At 43.1% G+C, this 21,031-nt stretch overlaps 1 protein-coding gene across 1 annotated transcript in view; it reads right to left on the minus strand.

Moving 5' to 3' along the window:
- Positions 1–21,031, minus strand: part of PTPRT (protein tyrosine phosphatase receptor type T) — a 733,605-nt gene that overhangs the window by 452,315 nt on the left and 260,259 nt on the right. The window contains exons 3-4 of the mRNA XM_063145462.1: positions 6,555–6,826; positions 1,348–1,429 (exon numbers count right to left, since the gene is read on the minus strand). Coding sequence (XP_063001532.1) covers positions 1,348–1,429; positions 6,555–6,826 — 354 coding nt within the window. The remainder of the gene's footprint in view (positions 1–1,347; positions 1,430–6,554; positions 6,827–21,031) is intronic.

Raw genomic sequence — 21,031 nt, forward strand, 5'->3', positions numbered from 1 at the left:
ATGCATAGTGGACAAAATTCTCACCATAATGCAAAGTGGACAAAAGCTCAAATATTATTATTATTATTATTATTATTATTATTATTATTATTATTATTATTATTATTATTTATGCCACCTTGAGCTCCTTGGCCAACACATCTGCATGGCACCTGATGTGTTGGCCAAGGAAAGGGCTTCTGTACACTGTGACATCATGCAGCTCTACTCTTCATAATTTTATGAATGGGAGCCATCAACAATATTCCTATTAGCACATTGCTAATAGGAATATTGTATAGTAAGAGGATGGAAGCCTCTAGGCAGACCTAGGATAGTCTGAGTCAAGGATTAACTATTTTGGATCCAGGCAATTTTTGGATTAAATAAATCTTGTCAAAGCATGGACCTAGTTTTCTCTTATAGAAATCCGTGGGGCTTACTTAAATGTGCATTCCTGTGGCTTCACTGTGTCAAATATTAAGGTTTTCACAGGAATACAGAAGTCAGCTATGTCTGGACAACATAAAAAGAAGCCTAATGTCCTGGGAATGGACAAGTTTGTTATCTTAGGGGAGAAACCTATGCATGTATAGACAGAAAAAGGTCCCATAATTCCCAGCTGGCTGGGGAATGCTGGGAGCTGTAGGACTTTTATTCTGTCTAAACAAGCATAGGATTGTGCCCTTAATATGACAAATTGGACATCTCTAATGATAACTGGATACAAATTCCTATTTATTTATTTTATTTCATTTTTATACCGCCCAATAGCTGAAGCTCTCTGGGCGGTTCAGCAGCCTAGAAAATGTTGTGAAAAAATGTTTGACTTACTTTTCTGCTTCACAGTATGAGTTGCATGCTTTGAAAGTGATACATATTTCTTTAAATGCTCTCACAGAGCCACTGAAAAGATTTACATTCCTTTAAAGAAAAGACACTCCAGGGCATTTATTTCCGAGTGAATATTGCACTAATTTGCTTAGTTGTGTCCATGAAAGTTCCCCCACTGTATCCACCACCACATTCTCTCTTTAAGTTAGTTCTATAGGGTCCCATCAAGACCCTGTAATTCTTCCCCTTCAATGGTCTGAATCAGAGCTAACAATCAGGGCTTTATATCCCCTTAATAATGGACTAGAATTTTGGCACTAGCTGCACATTCGTAGCAGTTCCGCCTGTTGCATGACTTGAGAAATTATGTATTTATTCAGAGCTGATTGCTTCCACTCTGTAAGCATTTGGAAAGGATAAAAGGAGATGTTTCAGAACTGATTGAATTGGGTGAATGACTCCTCTTGATACCTAATGTAACACATCACTATGGTTAGGAAGAAAGGTAAAGAAAGAAAGAAAAAGCCTGCTTACTGCATGGATGGGCAAGGACTCTGACTTCATCCACAGCTATGTATCCAGGGTGTCCTTTCAATGAGACCGATTCAAATATCACCTAAAATACATAGGGGGAAACAAGATGCTTAAGCAAACTATCTGAAATGAGCTTTTCATTGTTCTCTCTTCCACAGCTTAAGCTCAAAACATTCATAAGAACATAAGAAGAGCCGTGCTGGATCAGACCAAGGGTCCATCTAGTCCAGCATTTTGTTCACACAGTGGCCAGCCAGCTGCCTTTGGAAGTAGGACATGAGTGCAAGAACACCCTCCCACTCATGTTTCCCAGCAACTGCTTACATAGGCAAACTGCTTGTGGCACTGGAGGCACAATGTAGACATCAGGACTAGTAGCCATGGATAGCCTTGTACTACATGAAATTGCTTAAACCTCATTTTAAAGCCATCTGAATAGGTGGCCATCACTACATCTTGTGGTAGTGAATTCCATAGTTTAACTGTGTGCTGTGTGAAGTAGTACTTCCTTTTATCCATCCTGAATCTCCCACCAATCAGCTTCATGAGATGACCCCAAGGTCTAGTATTATGAGAGGGAGAAAAATGGAGTCAAGATGAACATTTGGAGTTAGAGATTCACAACTAATTGTATCCATTATTTTCACAGATATCCAAATCAATTCCCCTTACATTTAGACTTTGTATATACAGGAGAGAAAAATACAAACATCACACTTATCAATGTATATCCACTGAAAAGAACACAGTTAACATACATCACAAATATAATTGGCAAACAAGCTCTTAACAGCAAATGTGTAGTGAGTTTGTTAGGCCTTGTGTTGGAATGATTATTGACCCAGATATTTCTGACAGCAAAGCTCAATTGGAGTTCAAAGAACAGCATCTGTGATACTGAAATGCTTCATCATGAGGAAGTGAAAGAATGTGATTAGATCCATCACTAAGAAAGTATCTTTGGGATTTTCGAAGCCAGGCCCTGAGAGGCAGGAACGTCTCCTAACAGTAAGCGGGTGAGGGTGAAACCTGGAATTACAGAAGACAAGGGACTGCTGCCAGAAACATCTTGGCTAGACCACTTCCTCTTCTGTAACATTTAGGCCATGTCTACACCAGCTGCTTATTCCAGAATAATATCAAAGTAATCCTACCAGGCCACATGACATTCACCTACTCTCGCAATGATCTCGGTACGACTGCTCAGTTTCCCCAGGATATCGCTGACTGGATTTGTAGCAACTTTTCCATCTCTTTCACTACAATCACAAAGTGCTCAGCTAGCGTGCCTCCCCTTCACAAAGCTATTGCCATTCTGCACAAGCTCCTGGCAGAGCAAACAGCCAATCCACTGTCAGGGGAGTATGCATGGGCACTGGCATGTTTCAGTGTTGAGTGTTTCTTTTTTTACACAAACATATCGATGCACAGGAGCACATCTTCAGCACAGTACCTATCCCCCCACCCCCGCGTTGCTTGGAGGAGTTATTTTTTAAAAAAAAATCCCTTGTCCTGTACCCATCTTTTCAGTCCCGCCCTGTCTCCCGATACCCACTTGGAACCACCGTCACAGGGCACACGTCCTCCCGCAATGGCTCCACTTTACTTGTGGAGCAACAATCCACGAAGCATGAAACCTTGCAATTATCCCTCCTCTGTTGTGAAAGGGCTGTAGGTATAGATTAGCACCTAGTGAAACTCAGAGTGTGGCGGCATGTCACACAGAGAATTTCCTTATCTCTGCTCCACATCTTTGGTCAAGGTGGGAAAATTCACAGTATGAATTACATCTCCACACTGAGTTTCACTAGATATTAGAGGAGAGAAGGGAAACTAGATATGGGCAATTTGTTTTCAGCAATAACCTCCATGTCTTCCTTAATACCTACTTGTTCCCTGAAGAGATAATCCAGGAGGGATCACAGAAGGTGATTTTGTTGTTCTTGAAAAAAAAAATTAAGCTAAGATAGCAACCCTCTTGATGACCCATGTTTTTTCTCCACCCTTCAGAGACATCAACCTTACAGAAAACAAGGAGTAACATTTGCCAATTAACCTTGCAAAAGCTTAAAAACTTGTAATAATTTTGAATTAATATGCTGCATATGGATTTATCCTTTTTAAAAAATAAAAGTTTAATGAAGTCCGTTCAGTTTTAAAAAGAAACTGCATCACCTTTCTCATTTATTTCATTTATTACATTTCAGTGTTCTGTCAAAATATAATTATGCATAAAGGATAAATAGTCAGAAATGAAATGAATGTAGCTCTCACTGCTAACTCATATGCATATGCCTGATGAAAAATATATGATGTAACCCAGTTTTTGAGGAGTGTTAGGCATTTAAATATATTACTATAAGCATTAAGTTGTTGCAAGTGATTTCTGTAATGTAAAGTGTTAGACATCTGTCTGGGATTTTGGGATGTTCTGAACAATATAGCTTAGTTGTGACTATGCCCTCCAATTTGGGACAATATTGAAACTCCTGAAAAATCTGCAAACTCTAGAGCAGAGGCAGAGAACCTTTTTTCTGTTAAGGTCCACAGTCCTTGTGTGTGTGTGGGGGGGGGGGGGTAACCTTTCAGGAGGAATGCCAGGAGCCAGAACTGGGCTACTCATCTCCTCCCCCACTTTCTGCCACCCTTTCTCTCTCTTTATGTAACTTCTGATACCCATCTCTCTCTCTCTCTCTCTCTCTCTCTCTCTCTCTCTCTCTCTCTCTCTCTCTCTCTCTCCCTGCCCAGCAGACTGACAGGAAACAAGTATATTGTTTTGTCAGAGGGCTTTTGAAATGAGTCTGAGGACTGTATGCATCCCTAGAGCCACTGGTAGCCCACTTCTGCCCTATACATAGGATAAAAAAGAATAATCTAAAATAAACCATACTAAATAAATATGCTGACTGTAGAAGAAAAACATCTGAGCCTGATCTACGTCAAGTGATAGAATATTCTCAGGGGTACAGGAGCTCAGTATTGCCAGCCAGACCTGATGCTTTTGTTACATCTGGAGAGGTTAAAACCATTAGTTTTACTACATCAGTTTTGTGTGTACATGTTCCCCCACCATTTTTATTCACTAAACCAGAACAGACCTTAGTATATTCAGCAATCCCCACTAGCACGCTAGACAATCACTCTCATGTTATTATCACACATTCAAACAATGTACAATGACATACCTAATTGTCATGATAAAATTATATGTGAAGTTTGCCTTTATATTTGTGAATATTTCCTCAGGACTTATCACAAATACCTGTGGATACCCAAGTAAAAGTTATCTTCCCCAAGTATAGCAATGTAATCTGGGAAACCTTTGGAGAGACAGACGCCTTAGCTAGACCTAAGGTTTATCCCGGGATCGTCCCAGGGTCATCCCTGTTCATGTAAATGATACACAGGATATCCCGGGAGCAGGCAGGGATGACCCCGGAACGATCCTGGGATAAACCTTAGGTCTAGCGAAGGCCAGAGACACACTCCCTGTTCTCCAAGAGTATCCACTTCTAAGTCCATAAATGCAGCAGTACTTGAAACAGTAGTCTAAAGTGGGCCAAACTAGAAGTTACATTAATTGAGTGAATGCAATGAACATGCATGTTTTTCCAATGGGAACTTCCCTTGAAATGCAAATGTCAGCTTTATAGAGATAATTTGTTTCAGGGCCATGGCAAGGAAAGAGAGTTAAATTCCCCCTTTCCACCCACCACCTACAGTCCCAAGGCTGCAGTACTGCAGCTGCTATTTACTTAACAAAACTGTGCCCATTAATTGCATTGACACAATTAATATCACCTTTAGTTTGCACTTCTCTTAATTCCCCACAAGTGAATGCATTCCATTAATTTATATAGGGGGACAGGGACTATAATTTGATCTTGTTCCCAAAGTCTGCAGTCTTCTATGGCATTTAGGAGTGAGGGGGAAATACTTTTTCTAAATTTGTCAAAATGCAACTTGTACAAAAGTGCAGAATCAAGGAATTTGGTACTCTTCTACAAACATTGATAAATGCCTCAAAATGTATTCTAGGTGTTTGTTCCCTTCATCAGACCCATGAACTTGCATATGATCTAATTTAAAGTTCATTGCTAATACCTATTTCAGTTTTACCAAATTGCTCTTTCTCCTAGCAGAGAGTGATACTATGGGCCTTACTAGACGGCAGGTTAGCCCTGTGCAAGGCCCGGGCTCGTCCCTGTGCATCCAAATAATGCACAGAGGATCCTGGGCTCAGGCAGGGCTCAAACTGCCCTGGCCCTGGGCCAACTGGTACCACTTTTGGCCCAGTTTTTCCTGCGGTCTCAGGCTCAGCCCGAGACTGAGGGCATGTAGATGGGTCCGCCGCTTTATCCGGCTACTGCATTTACGCGCGAATAGCTGGGGAAAACGGCAGATGGGCCACAGCACTCCTGCTGCCGCCAATGTCCCTGGCCCCCATTACCCGCCGCCGCCGAGTCCCCAGCCTCCGATGCCCACCGCCGAGTCCCCGGCCTCTAATGCCCGTCGCTGCCAGGTCCCCAGCCTCCAATGCCTGGTGCTGCCATATCCCTGGCCTCTGATGCCCGGCGCTGCCATGTCCCCAGCCTGTGATGCCCAGCCAGGGGATATGGCAGCGCCAGACATCACAGGCCGGGGACATGGCAGCACTGGGCAATGGAGGCTGGGGACATCAGCGATGGCGGGAAACGGTGGCTGGGGACATCGGTGGCAGCGGGGGGGAAACAGCGGTGGGTAGTGGTGTCTGGGGACATCAGGGTGGGGGGATCGGAGGCCAGGCGAGATCGTGGGGGGAGGAAATCAGGGGAAGGGGGAGCAGGGGACCTGATTTTTTGAAAACCCTACCTTTTCCGGTGGTGTGCTCCTGCGCACGCGGCCCCTTTAAGTAAAAATAAAAATGGCAGATGCGATGGGGCTTTCCTAGACCCCGTTGCATCTCACGTGTAGACGGGGCTGACAGGCCGCTCTACTTCTAGCGCGGCCTGGCCCCTCCTCACCACCAGATTTTATGGTAGGTCTAGCAAAGCCCCATGTATTACTGTTATTTACTGAGAACCAAGAGTATTCATATCCATAGAAGAAGTTTTTTGCAATAGCAGTGGGGGAAAGAAGATGTGGTTATTATCACAGAATTACCAAAGTTCCTGAACCAGAGAGTGATGATGGAACAACTCTTAAGGGAAGGGGAAACTCAAATGTACCTGATAAAAGTGTGGCCAGAATGTACTGATAGCAAGTTCTGCCTTCACCCATCCTTCTGTAACAATCCCAGAGACATTCCAGATAGGGTTGCCTTGAGGTCCACCATTGACTTTCACATAAACGTTCAATGATCCAGGACTGGAGCGGTCTCGGCTGGACAAGTAGTAATGAAAGTCAATGCAGTGAGTATCATTTTCCTTCAGAGTTGGTAAAAGCAAATGAGCTTTTTGTCCAGACGCTCTCCCAGAGCTATTCACCATCATGAAGGAGCCTAGAGATAAACGTGAAACAAAAAGAGGGAGGATAGCAAAGAAAATAAGGTCAGTGGCTTCTTTGACTTCCCCCCGGAACAATTACATGATGAAGAGCCAATGGTTCTAAACAATCTACTCAGCAGTCAGAAAACAAAGCAGGTATTCATCTCAAAGAACTCAAGCCTAGTATTTTATGCCAGCACTTATCTGAAAAAGACAAGGCATCAAAATTACCGGAGTGACAAATAAATTTGCACTCACTGTCTCCACCACCAGTTAAAGAGGGTTATTTATTACTATTTTCAAATTGTCTAACCTGAATTTCAAATTGGCTGACAGAAAAAATATTCACACCACGCACGAAGAGCATACACATTCTTCTTCATTCTACTAAACTCTTAGGAAATGGCCAGATCCTCCCAATTGCATATACAAGCACTACTAAACTGGATGCCCTTATAGCTATTGTAAATCTATCAATTACAGCACATCATTGAACAAGGGCTATTTTCACAGGCATACACAAGTGTGGGATCTCTCCATTGGATTGCAGCTCTGGGAGCCAAGCAGCTCACTTGCATATAGAAATCATCATCATCATCATCATCATCATCATCATCATATATTTATTTGTTACCCTCAGGATCAAGGTGGGGCACAACACAAATGCAACCACCATAAAATACATATAATTGATTAAAACATATAAAGCTAATACATTATTAAAATCAGCACATTATTAAAAGGCATCTTAAAATTCAACTGGGTAGGCCTGCTGGAAGAGATCAGTCTTTATGGCTTTCTTAAATTCCAGAAGACTGTTAAGTTTACTACGGCTTTTCAACAGATAGAGCAAGGAAGCTAGCCCTAGACTGAATGTTACCTCATACGAGGAGCCTCTTAAATGTACCCCACCATTTATTCAGCTGTGGAATACCTTGTATTTATTGCATTTGAAGCCCAGTTCACAACTTTGATTCAGGATTTGCAGGCACAATTTATCCTGGTCATTTAAGATGAGAATTTTGCATGTAATCGCTCAAATTTCACACCATTTCTTAACAGGGCACATTTTTCCACCTCCAGTATCAGAGGCAGTAAACGTGTATACATTAGTTGCTGGGGAACATGGGTGGGAGGGTGCTGTTGTACCGTGTCCTGCTTGTGGGTCAATGGTCGACAGCTGGTTGGCCAGTGTGTGAACAGAGTGCTGGACTAGATGGACCCTTGGTCTGATTCAGCATGGCTCTTCTCAGGTTCTTATGTGCTTACCCAGGAACCCAGAGCTATCCGTATTACACTCCAGATATTGTACTCTGTGGCAACCTATAGCATCCATTTTCAGTCATGCACCCGAGCATATGTGGAAGGGAGAGAACTGTCATAGCACACAACAGAAGAAAGATTTGTGAATTACAGCTATTTTAAGAGGAGACATTCATCAAATCCAGTCCTATTGCTTTCCTTTGTGGTGGCATGTAAGTTAATCCATTAAAATGGGATGTATTTCTACTCTGATAATACCTGATCTATGATAAGTTTCAGGTTCAGTGCCAGAGTGCCTCTTCTCAATAGCTCTATTCAGGCATTTCTTAAGCGTATAGAATAAACATGTGGGAAGGGGGGAAGCATTTAGCTCTATCTCCTCAAGCGTTTCCATTGCCCTGCTAAAGGCTAAAGCTATGCATCCTAATTCATTCAGGCTCATTTACTGTCAATACCGAATGGCCTTGAGTACTTTTGTGACTTTCCACATAGTACTAAAGATACCCATCCTGTGTTGCCTAAAACAGTGCAAAGAACATTCTCAGCCTTTGCATTTCTTTCTTTTCCCCACTTTGGGGAAGGGTGTGTGTGGATATTAGGGATCTTGGGTGGGGCAAGGGAAGAAGGAAAAGTCATATGACTTTCAGGTGGGTGTACACATTATGCTACTTACACTTATGAGGTAGTACGTGCTGCCTTCCTCCCCACTTTCCCCCCTTTAAACTGCAGTATTTATCAAAGCAAAAAGATGTCTTTCCAAGTCATGGATTCACTGCACATTGGAGTCAGACTGTCACAGTTTACAAATGGGGCCAGAAAGGCCCCTAGGATTGATGCTACATAGTTCCCAGGGGCATTTCCAGCCCCATTTGCACAGTGTGTGACAGCCTGGCTTCAGAGAACAGCAAAGCTGCAGCTTGAAAAGGTGATATTTAGCTTTGACAGAAACTCCAGTTTCTATCATGGGGTGGGGGATGGCAGCCTACCCCATTCCCCCCCCCCCACATTTGTGGATGCCCCGTATGGTGTGTACGTTTTGAGAGACAGTTTTCTGCACCTCCAATAGTCAAAGCCCAGAGCGCTTCGGCTATTTTGTGGTATAGAAATGCAGTAAATAAATAAATAAATTCTCTGCATCCTACAATCCTGTCTGATAACAGCTCTATTATGGCCTGGGAACACCAGCTCTCCCCTGTTTTTGGACTTACCCTGCGGCTGAGAATCTTCTCACCCTTGCTCCCTATTAAAAAATATATCTTTCATTCACTTTGTCCTTCTTTCCCTCCTACTGTTCTTTCCAGTTGCTTCCTCCTCCTCCTCCTCCCCACTTCTTCTCATCCTTGCCCTGCTTCCTCTTCTTCCTCTCTTCCCTGCCTGGCTGCAGCCATGCAGCTTTGGCTCACTGATGCTCATCACTCTTCTCTTCCTTCTGGGATAACTTTATTTATTTATTTATTTATTTATTGCATTTCTATACCACCCAATAGCCAAAGCTCTCTCGTCAGTTCAATAATATGATGGCGATTGTGCCCATTATTACCTTTTAATAAAAACTCCTTTTTCTCCCAAATGTTTGGCTTGGTTTCCCCTTCCAGGAGCTTTACAAGGATGTTCCCCTATCTAGTCCAAGTTATCCCAAATGTGATCCTGTTAATTTCACAAATTGTGCTATTTTCTGGTCCAGGTCTACCAGGCTGACAGCAGCTTGGTCTCCACAAAGAATAAAACCAGAGGATGCAGTAGGTAGAGCACCAGACTAATTTTTGCCCAATCACCTGAGGAGCTTACTCACCTAACACAAAGAAGGTAAATTCAGATGCACAGAGATGTGTGTCCTGAGCAAGTGTGGTAACAAAGCTGTTTATTCCAGTTCTGCAAATTTTACTTTTTGTAGTACAATTTGCAGAAGGGGAGGCAGTGGGAGGACATGGAGGGTGTCCATTCTCTGTGGGCTGGTTTGGGCCCCAGTACAGTCTGGATTAGATCTGTGGGCCAGAGGTTACCCTCCCCTAATTTAAAGGAATGGAGAAAACAGGTACTCTGACAGATGCATGAATTTTCTGGGGTGCCACTAGGGTCCAGTGGGAAATTGGACTCACCCACATGCAAGGAAGTGGTTCCCATACCATCGGATATGTTTTTGAGTAATAAAAGGAATGCAGTCATTGGAGCCCACAACAAGCTATTTTGAATAAGGCATTTAAACTTCTCCCTTTAGGCTTGCGCCAAGGTGTGTGGGGTAGCAATGAGAATTATTAGTTTAATTATCTTTAAAGAATTTGCTTTGTGGATGTATGGACGTATGCCATCAGGAAAACCAGTAAAAAGGTAATAAGAGTTTGTGGGAGGGGGTCAGAGCAGGAGAAGAAGGAATATCCATTTTAGCAGTCAGGCATAGTAATTTTTAATCAAATGCAGCCCTCTTGACATTCTCAGTTCCAGTGCTGCTGCCAAGTCATGCTACAAATGTATTTCTCTGCTGGCCCTCTTGCAGTTCACAGAAGATTGTGCTTGGAAAAGCTTGTCTCCCTTCTAAGCTATTGAAGTTTGCTTCTTCTTTTGTGTGCCACATTGCAGCAGTGTGACAGACACCCAGATGAGCCAGGTAAACATCAATTCTGATCAATTCTGATCAGTGAGCAGCCATATGTATTGTATTTAGAGGAACAGCATTTGTCCAAACAGCCTTTTTCTCCTACTGCACATTGCACAGTATCATAACACAGAAAGTGTGTGTGTGTGTGTGTGTGTGTGTGTGTGTGTGTGTGTGTGTGTATGTATGCATGTATGACTCCCCCTATTTTCAAGTGGACTGTGTTGAATGCATGCACACTGGACAGCTGCACAGTAGACGGGAGAAGGCCAAAGTTGATACTTGCAGGAAAATAGTGCCTTTTAAACCTGTCGACTAGAAACAAAGCACCTCATGATGCCTTAGAATTTTGCTAGCAGAAAGCAACAGCCAGGTGTAAGCACTGCGCCACCAGTTAAACTCAACAGAATCAAGATGAAGGTAACCCTCTCCCCTTATCCTACGGCAGTCTTTAAAGGCGCAAAGTCTCTTGCCATTTAAAAGAATGTAGGGGAATGACCCCCCCATCACCCCCTCCAGCCATTCAAAGTGAAGGAATGACAGTTCCACGAGAGAGGACATAATTTAATATTTTTCAATCCATTTGCTTATGCACATCATTGTTATTCATTCTCCCATGCTCTGCTGTGTACTATTGGTCCCCCTACCCAATACCGAGTTTTATGGCATTTTTCGTTGTTTCTATCATTTCATATAAGCTGCCCCGAGAGCTGTTAAAGTGAAGTGTGGTGTGGCATATAAGCATTTTAAATAAAGAGTGAGCACATAAACTAAAGAGCTTGGGGAAGTATGATAGGTCTTCTTTTAAACCTCTTCACGGGGCCACAGATAAAATTTGGTATACATGCCAATATCTGGCTGTAGATGCGATCGATTCACACTGCATTGTTTTCAATGAAATGCTCACTGAGATGTGCACCCAAACGTTTTCTGAGCATACAGTACATGTAGCTTAGCATAATATGATGGAGATAACACCTGCACTCAAATTCACATTTGGATGTGCAGATTTGCAAATGCTGCCTGGCTGCATCACATGGCTTCCAATGGAAAGTACACTTGGATGCACCTCAAAATGTGTACTCAAATGCACATTCTATTGAAAGAATCAGAACTCAGATGCACATTGTTCTGTGGATGCACATCTGATTTACCCCATGCAAACTATAAAGATTTTTCATGGGTTAAACTTGTGTTTGTATGGGATGTCAATAGGTTAGTCTTTTTTTAAAAAAAAAAAATCATCCGGCTTTTAGTAAATTAATGAATTATATTTAATTCAATATGAATATTGCCAAAACCTCAATCCTGAAGGGAGGTCATTGTTTAAACATTATCTTAACTCTGGAGTAATATACAGTTGAATTAAAAAACACCAACCACCTGTAGGAATATTGGTTTAATCTATTTGGAGATCTAGAAGAGATTGCAAAAACACAACTGAACTAAAATAGTGGAAATTCTTAATGTATCATAAACAATGCAATTTTTCAGGAATTATAGAATTTGAAAGCAATCACTTCCATGAAAAAACAAAACTGATAGCCTCGTGGAACCACTAGCATTTTCAAACTTTGCTAACACATTAGGGGTGTGTGAATGCAATGAGGTCAGAGGGAAATGAGTGCAGCAGCAGTGGTGATGGTGATAACAGCAATGATGTCAGGCTCCCACACACGCACACACCACTATTGAAAACTAAAGACATTGCACCTTCAGAAAGAGTTCCAGCTGCTGCCATGTTTTCCCACCCCTAGCATCATTCCTGTAATCAATCCAGTATGCTAGGCATGAGGACACATGTCAGCAGCCAAAGTAATTGCTTTGGCCACTGTAACTTTAGTTTCAACCAGGGAAAGGTTGCCACCCACCCACCGCAGTGTGTGTGTGTGTGTGTGTGTGTGTGTGTGTGTGTATGTGTGTGTGTGTGTGTGTGTGTGTATATGTATGTATATATATATATATATATATATATATATATATATATATATAATAAAAGAAGAGTAAAAAGGTAAGCAAAATTGCTACTGTAGTAAGCATTCCTCCCTCCCAAAACCAAATGAACCAGTTCAGGCTCCACACCCAAAAGAACACCTCAGTTTTTCAGAACAAAATCTTACCCCTGAAATCAAGAACTTTGCCCAGATCTGCTTCCTGATTGAGCATACAGCTTGATTTAGAAATCCTTAAGTACTGGGGCCAGAGCTAGTGCATGTAATCCCATTCCCATATATGTTCAGTCAACGCAAATGTGTCGTCTGAATTGGGCTCATGAGTGAACACTCACAGAACAGAAGATTTGTCCAAACTGCAGGGTTTTCAAACATTCTTTATTTTAATACCATTAATAATAATTTCATTATCTGTTTATCTGAATGAGGATGGAACCAGCGACTAACCAGCACATCACTTCCCCCACCTCAGAATTCCAAATACTGCTAATTTTCTGGAACATGGGAACTCTTATGATAAATCAATTGTATTTTATCATGATTCCCCCTGAATATTCAACCACCCATATTGCCATTTGGTAGTTTCATCTGCAAATTTGTAAACATGTCAAGAAATCGGGCAATCTAATCCTAAAACTGAGGAAAGGAGATATTTTACTTGCTGACAAAGGCCAAGCGGTTGCATTTCTTAATGTAGGCACAGGGGCACATGGTCTTTCAAGTAGATTAGGTGTCAGGTCAACTGAATTTAATATGCTAAGGTCAACAGGTTTCCTAACTTGATACTGTCGCTGCCAGTTTCCTGAAGATAACAGCAACAACAACAACAACTTTATACGCTCAGTTCATTCGAGATTAAGTAAGAGAAAGATGATTTTTTTAAAAAAAACTTCTAAAATGACAGGAAGTATAAAATGGCGCTCGCTCCTGTTACTGAGTATACCACTAAAACTGGGGAATTAAACCATGAAGTGCTCTCTAGATACCCATAAATTTCATTTCCCCGCTCCTTGGTACATAATGATGCCTTGATAAGCCTCCTATTATTGATGCATCTGCAACATATATCCTCTTTTCAGAGCTGCAATCGTACTTGCTAGCAGATGGTGCCTATTGTGTTTACACATCAGCACTTTATGATTGCATTTTCTCACGTCTACAGTAAAAAAGAAAGCCATAATTGAGTTTTTAATGGCTTTGCACATTGTTCATTAAGATTACATGACTGTGTTCCTGCAGATGACAGCTGAAGAAATGAGCCACCAAAAAAGAACCCCCCGTGACCAGCTCAGACGGATCTCAGTCGAGGCAGCTTCAGCATCACCTTTCAGCTGCCACACTGCTTAAAGGCTAAATTATTGCAGACACCAGAACAGCAAATATACACTTTAGAGTAGAGATCTTAAATTACTCAGGAACAAATATAATTTTCAGCACCTTCCCATGATTACAGCCAAATAAGGAAACCATTTTATGGACTTTCCTGCCTTACCTCCTTCAGTTGTACATGAGAGAGCTTCTTTTGTAGCCCTCACATGTACCACTGAAGGAGAAAATGGAAATAGAAACACACCTCATCACAGGGACCCTGACCTGTGTGCCTGCTTAGTCTGCTGTCTAGGTGCTACCTGTTGATGGGCAACTTCAAGGCGTCTGCTCTCCCTTCTTATGACTCTTTACCTTTCAGACGGTCTTGGTCTAAATAGCCTTGTAAATAGAAGATGGCTTCAAAGAGAGGACTGCCCTCTGTAAAGCAGGACGCAGGGCCATTATTTCAGTAAACTGCATTGACGTTGCTTTGACCTGTTCATTTCAATGTTTAATATATTATCTTAAAGACAGAATAAAAACAGCAATGAATTACATTAGGAAAGATATTCTTGCAATGGTTCAGTGCATTTAAAATGATGGAAATACCAAAAGGCCTACTTTGACGATTCTTCAATGACAGTTTAGACTCTGCCAAGAGATTTTCAGTAGGTAATCTAGCCACTGATTGTGAACATGGTATTTGTACAAGTGCAAGGGAAACAGAGGAGGTCAAACTAATAAAATTTTCTTGTCCAGAAGATGCCAGACTTAAGGCAGGAAACATTACTTCCTGTTTCTACTCTCAATCTGATTTGTGTTCAAAACAGAAACCACTAGGGCAAAAGAAAGGCGCTTCCTGTTTAGAGAGAAAGAGAAACAGAAACATATAATCCTGTCAAAGGAGCTTTCCTCTGGCATTCAAATGTGCAATGGAAAACAAAACCTTTCCCAATCAACAGATCCTCTGTGCTAGGTAAAAAGCTGTTTTATTGTTCTTAACCTTGGTCATTGATAGGGATGGATGGATCTATTCCAATCCGGTTTCACCGGGTGCCCAATCAGCTGTTGTTGCCACTTGTCCCTGCCCGTCGGGCTGCGTGGGCTCAGCAAGTGGTCCGGGAGCACTCTGCCACTGCCCACTCCTAGGTGTAAACTGGCATTTTTACAGAAGATTGGGTCACTGATCCAAGAGGCAGCTAGACAACCATCTGTCAAGTATGCTGTAGGGTGGATTCCTGCATTGAGCAGGAGGTTGGACTCGATGGCCTTTTAGGCCCCTTCCATCTCTACTATTCTATGATTCTATGATTCATGTATTACGTTGTACAAAACGGTGACCGTAAAAGGTCAATTTCCACAATATTAGATGTTGCAGAAATTGTGTTTTTACTCCAGGACCATGTGGGGCTCAACAAGTGTGAGTGCCCCATTGTGAGTGCCCCATTGTGCCCCTGCATTAGACTGTGTTGTTAAGGTTGCTATTAAAGTTTCTTAATATAACTAGCTGTACCCGGCGTAACATACGCTGTTGTAGCATATCTTAAAAGTTATTAATTAAAGAGCCGCTCCCGGCTCAAGTGCGATGAGGGCGAGAAAAGAGCGTGAGGGGATGCGGTGGGGTGGGGGAGGGTGGTTTGTTTGTTTGTTTGTTTGTTTTGCCTGCCTCAGCTTGGTCGCTGATTGGCCTCTGGGTCCTAGAGTCCCAACCATCATCCCTCCCTCCCCCGACCACTCCCCACCTGCATTTGAGTTACTAAGCTGTAACAGTGGGGGCCGTGGCCGTGGTTGCTTAGCAATGCTGGAAACTTCACGGAAACATACCTACATACCCAAGAATTTTATATATATAGATTACTGAAAAAGTTTAAAGAAGGTACTCATTGTGTGTGTATGTATAGCAGATTGGTAAGCATAAAGCCATAGAGGGGGAGTGAATGCCGGATGGAAGAAGAGTACTGATTCTATGTTTGTGTGGAGCATCTGGATTGGCTGTGAGAGAATGGGAGAAGTCAGAGGACTGTGTGGTATATATGGCTCTGCTGACAGGTGAGAGGGAGACAGAGAACTGAAGTGATTAGATCAAGACTGAGAGACTAGTGATAGGAAGGGTCTGTGTGCTTTGTTGTTTTGGTGGATTAGAGTGTGGAAAAAAGAAGAGTGTAGCATAGTAGGCATAGAGTAGGCAGGAGGACCTGAAGTTATATTGTGAAACATTTAAGAGATATTACTGACAGAAACCACTACGCACTGTGCTTATGAACTGAGGAAACCATTAAGCTTTTGTACATGAGATTTCTTGTTTGTTTGTTTGTTTGTTTATTACATTTCTATACTCCCAATAGCTGGAGCTCTCTTACATTTCTCTCTTACATTTCTTTTAAATTGGTGTGGTCCTTGGAGTACCTAGGAAGGGTACAGGTATATGGTGGCAGCGGAAGGGGGAATTTGGGGCAAGGGTGCTGAGCTGTATAGCGGTGGGGCCTAAGAAGAGAGAGGTGTGTCACAGGGACGGTGGCAGCATCCCAAACCCCTTGACACCTGCACCTGAGCTGGGTCCTGTCATTCAGGAAAGGAATAAAGGAACAGTATAAGGTGGGGGTCGCCACCCATCTCTTGGTGAATGGGGTCCATGCTTGAAGGAGTCCACTGGACTTCCTCATTCCTAGACTGGCACCTGCACCATCTTTAGTTTCAGTTCTCAAAACGTCATTCTCAATACCAGAAATGACTGGTATTGAGAATTAAAATTCTCAATATTAAAATAGCTTTAAAATAGCTCCCCAGAAGCCTCCAGCATACACAATGCCACCACCTGCAGAGTTAACACAGCACCACTATTTGTATTTATCCCCTTAAAGGCATACACAAGGCTCACTCAAATCTCTCTCTCTCTCTCTTTCTCTCTCTCTCTCTCTCTCTCTCTCTCACACTCACTCACACACACACACACCATATCAACGTGGATAATATCGAAGGCTAGCCAAGTTCTTTTGGCACTTGAGGCAGAAAATCCCACACATACCTCTCCTCTTCCTTGGCATTAAAATACAGTCATTGTCGTCGTCATCGTCATCAAGAACAACATCAAGAACAACTAGATATGTCTGTCCCTGGGAAATCTATTCATGTTAAGCCCAATGGATTTCTGCAGAGGTGGACTGAATTGATGATGATGATGATGACGACGACGACGACTTTGGTTTCCAGGAAATGTTTGAGTATTTTTTTCCTGGGTTCTGCCAGTTGCGCAAATTGTCATTTGTGCAAATTGCAATTTACAATTTCTGCAAATTGTAAATTGAGCCACTTTGGGGGAAAGGGGTGACAGGATAGGAAAAGGGGACCAGATTGCCCTCTTAGCAAGCTGATCATCATCAAACAGACATTGGTGGGTTCCCTGCTTCCAGTTCACACCTTTCCAAGTCCCAAGCAAGTGCTTTTAACATAGATCCAGCCTCCATCCACTTTTAAGAATCGTGAAATAATTATTATTGGTGTTATTTACAATATTTATAAACTGCTCAATTATCTGACACAGATTCCAGAGCAGTGAACATAGGTATAAACAGTCAAAGAAAGAATATTAAAATTAATATCGTTCAATTTAAAAACAAAGGAACCAGAAAAACAGTGGCTAGTCAGTTAAGGAAGGCTTCTCGAAACAGAGTTGTTTTCAGGAGGTGCCAGAAGCAGAGAAGGGGCCACTACACTAAAGGCTCTGCTCCTGATGGATTCCAATCAGGCACTAGGTCTATGTGGAACCACCAGGAGCATGCCCTCTAACAACAGGTTGGTAAGGCAGAAGGCATCCTGGTCACAAATTATTTAGGGTCACAAAAGCATTGGGAGGCAGGGAAGCTAGATCTGTGTTAAACCTCTCTGGTCTGCACAATGCCTGGCTCTGAGGAAGGACCTCATCAGAGCCAGGCATTTGGCTGGATGGCAGCAAGTGCAGGGAGTGGTGGTGGTGGTGGGGCAATGACACTGAACAGAGGGGAGGGGTGGGTAGCAGAGATACCGGTAAAAGCAGGGAGGAAGAATTGGAGGAGCGTGGACTTCTAGCAGCACCAGCCTGACATCTGCCCTTGGCCCTGGTTGTAATCATAGACAGCAGTGTCTGGGGAAGTGTCCGAGAGGAAGCATAGGACTAAATCATGAGGCACTACTGTTTGGTAATGATGTCTGAAACCCTCATTGCAGCCAGCACTTTACTGCTATTTGGCAATAGAGCAGAGTAGAGGGGAAGGGTGCTTACAAGCTGGAATATGTCCACACAAGACTCCAGAAAGGCCTAAATAGATATAGGAAGTGGGGCTCTGATGTCTCCTTTTCAACTCTCTGAAGTTTCCTGTTCAATAGTCATTTTTGCCTCCCAACAATGAAATGGGATAGATGAATAATCTGAATATTGTTAACATTCCTTTGTGTTATGACTGAATGGCTTAATAAATCTACAATGTTCATGCATTTAAACTCCTTCAGTTTGTAGAACCTGAACAGATATAATCATTAACAACCCCTAGGGCAACGAGAGGATTTAATTACAAACGTTACCAAAATAAAGATGAGAATGCAGTTTTGAAATAACAGTATTTCCCTTTAATATGTATGGGCTCTTTTACAGATAGGTTTTTCTAGGGTTATGCAAGGGTTGTTTAACCCTTGCACAATCTACGCCATCCAGGTTCATACAATATGACAAGCCATGATGCACCTCCACCATGGCTTGCATATTCAAAATAGTGGTCAACACATCCCACAATGCCCCACAGGTTAATTAATCCACAGTGGCTTAGAGTTGCATGTGAACCAACTCAGAGTTCAATAGTTCTTACACCTAGATAAGTGTGTATAGATAGGAGAAGTGTTTTCTACAGATTGTTTAATTATTCGCAAGGACAAGCAGATGCCAATAAATGGGATTAAAACAGAACACAAATGTATTACAGGGACATGTCAAGAAAATCGCCATCGAGAAGCTTAGTACATATGGGAGGATAACTCCAAATCTCTTGAGCTGGCATAAATCCCAAACAGAATGTAACAATTCAGTTCATTTACAAGCTAAACCCAGACCATTACACATTCCTCTGGGGGGCACAACTATGTGTTTTTCCTACTAGAGCCTCCCAAACCCACAATGATTAGACTGTACATTCACTTCACTCCCGAACTGTTCCAGCCTTGTGAGTGTCCTGCCATCCCACTTTCAGGTGAGCTGGCCCTCCCAAGCACCTTTCCATACTCTCCACACTCCTTGTCAATCCAAACTGATCCTTCCTCTAAAAAAAATCTTTCCTGGGACCCAGAGTCATCATTCAATGTCACAGGCGCTCATTAAACTTCAGATTTCATGAATTTTGGGAGATATTGGCCAAAACCCATTCTTCAGACCTGTTTCTCTTGTCCAACCATGCAAACTCCATCCTTCCTGTCATAGATCAAGCACAGGCAACCTTGCCCCCTTCTCAGTTCCCTTGTGAATAATTTGTTCGGGGTCGCATGTTGGCAGTGAGGACTGGAGCCAGCAGTGGGCAGGACCAGAAAAGTGGGTGAGTCACCCCTTTTCTCTTTCTGCTTTTCTTTTCTTCCCCCCCCCCCCTTTTTCTTTCTTTCTGTCATCCCCTTTCTCTCCTTCTTCTTTTCCATGCAGAAGGCTGCCAGGAAAGGGACAGGTCACTCTTGCTAAAGGTTTGAACTGATCACAGACAGAGAGCTTTTGAGCGCTGTGTGAAATTACACAGGGGCCCACCCCTGCCACAGAACAATGAGATGTGCCAGTTGGAAAATTTGAAGTAATACTTGTTTTAGATATCAGGGACTCATGAAATGTTTACATATTTATTTGACTTATCCAAACTATTAAGATCTTGATTGGCTACACATGCTTACCTATATACAAGCAACTTAAGCACACTCTTCTTAAGCCATGAGTTTTGTTATTCATGCAACGGTTGGGGGCCTTCCAAATACACACAGCACCCATTCAAAAAGTGTCATATTGATAGTATTTTAAAAATGATTCTTATGGATATTCATAAGGCAATCACAAAATCATTTGGCTTTATAGCAGTTTGCAGACTCAGTAAAGAACACTATTCATTCTATTAAAAAACATTTCAGGAATCCCCTGGCTGAGGGGAAAGGAAGGACATTAACTGGTCACAGTAACACCAACTGAGGGCGTTACTAGACGGGGCTGTAGCGCGCGTTACCTACCGTAGTCGTGTCGACAGATCCAGATGACATTCACCAGGATCTGTCGTCATCCTGTGGTGAAGCCTCCTTATCCCGTCTTTTTAAAAGTGAGTTTAAGTGCAGCTTTTCCTGCCGGCCCGCGCTAATTTGGAGTCGGGAGGTGGAGGTGTGGGAGGATGTGAGGTCACTGTGCTTTCCGCCGTGGTCAGCACTGGTCAGGAAAAGGTGTGCTAAGGGGAGTGGCCAGCGGCTTCGGTCAAGCCACCTCCGCCATTTGCGCCCAGCCCGCAGCTGGGGCAGCGCAGCTGAGCGGCTTTTTTTAATTATTCCAACAGTTACAGTTTGCGCAGGAACGGAGGAACGGAAAAGTGGCTGGTGTGCTGCTGGGCGTGTGGGGGGGATGGGTGGGGGATGTGCACCTGTTTTTTCTATTTCAACCTCTGCGTGGGTCACTTTTCGGAAAGGCGGGCATCCAACAGTAATGGGAAGTTGGTGACTCCTCGCGGTGGGCAGGCACAGTGGCCGAATAATGGCGGTGCTTTACGCTGCGCAGAAGATGTAAAGGCCAGCGGGGACTGAGGGGGACGGTACAGGCATGAAGGGCTGTGTGCCCGTTGGTGTGGGTACGCGACTGGAAGAGGGCAACAAGCGAGGGCTGTTGCCATGCCTACGCCCAGATGTGGGTTGGCTCCGTGGGATGGGGGGAGGGCACAGAGGCAGTCATCGCCACCGACACTCAGAGGCATGATGGGAGATGTAGGCACAGAGTGCCCATGCAGACGACTGACCTCAGGTCACATTACACCTGCCACGACCCCCATCAGGAAGTGACAGCATCAATGTTGACCCTCAACAGCTGCACTCGCTGGCCGCACCCCCTGTGAGCCATCCACCAATGCCAA

This window comes from Elgaria multicarinata, chromosome 1, assembly GCF_023053635.1.
Source record: "Elgaria multicarinata webbii isolate HBS135686 ecotype San Diego chromosome 1, rElgMul1.1.pri, whole genome shotgun sequence".
NCBI lineage: Eukaryota > Metazoa > Chordata > Lepidosauria > Squamata > Anguidae > Elgaria > Elgaria multicarinata.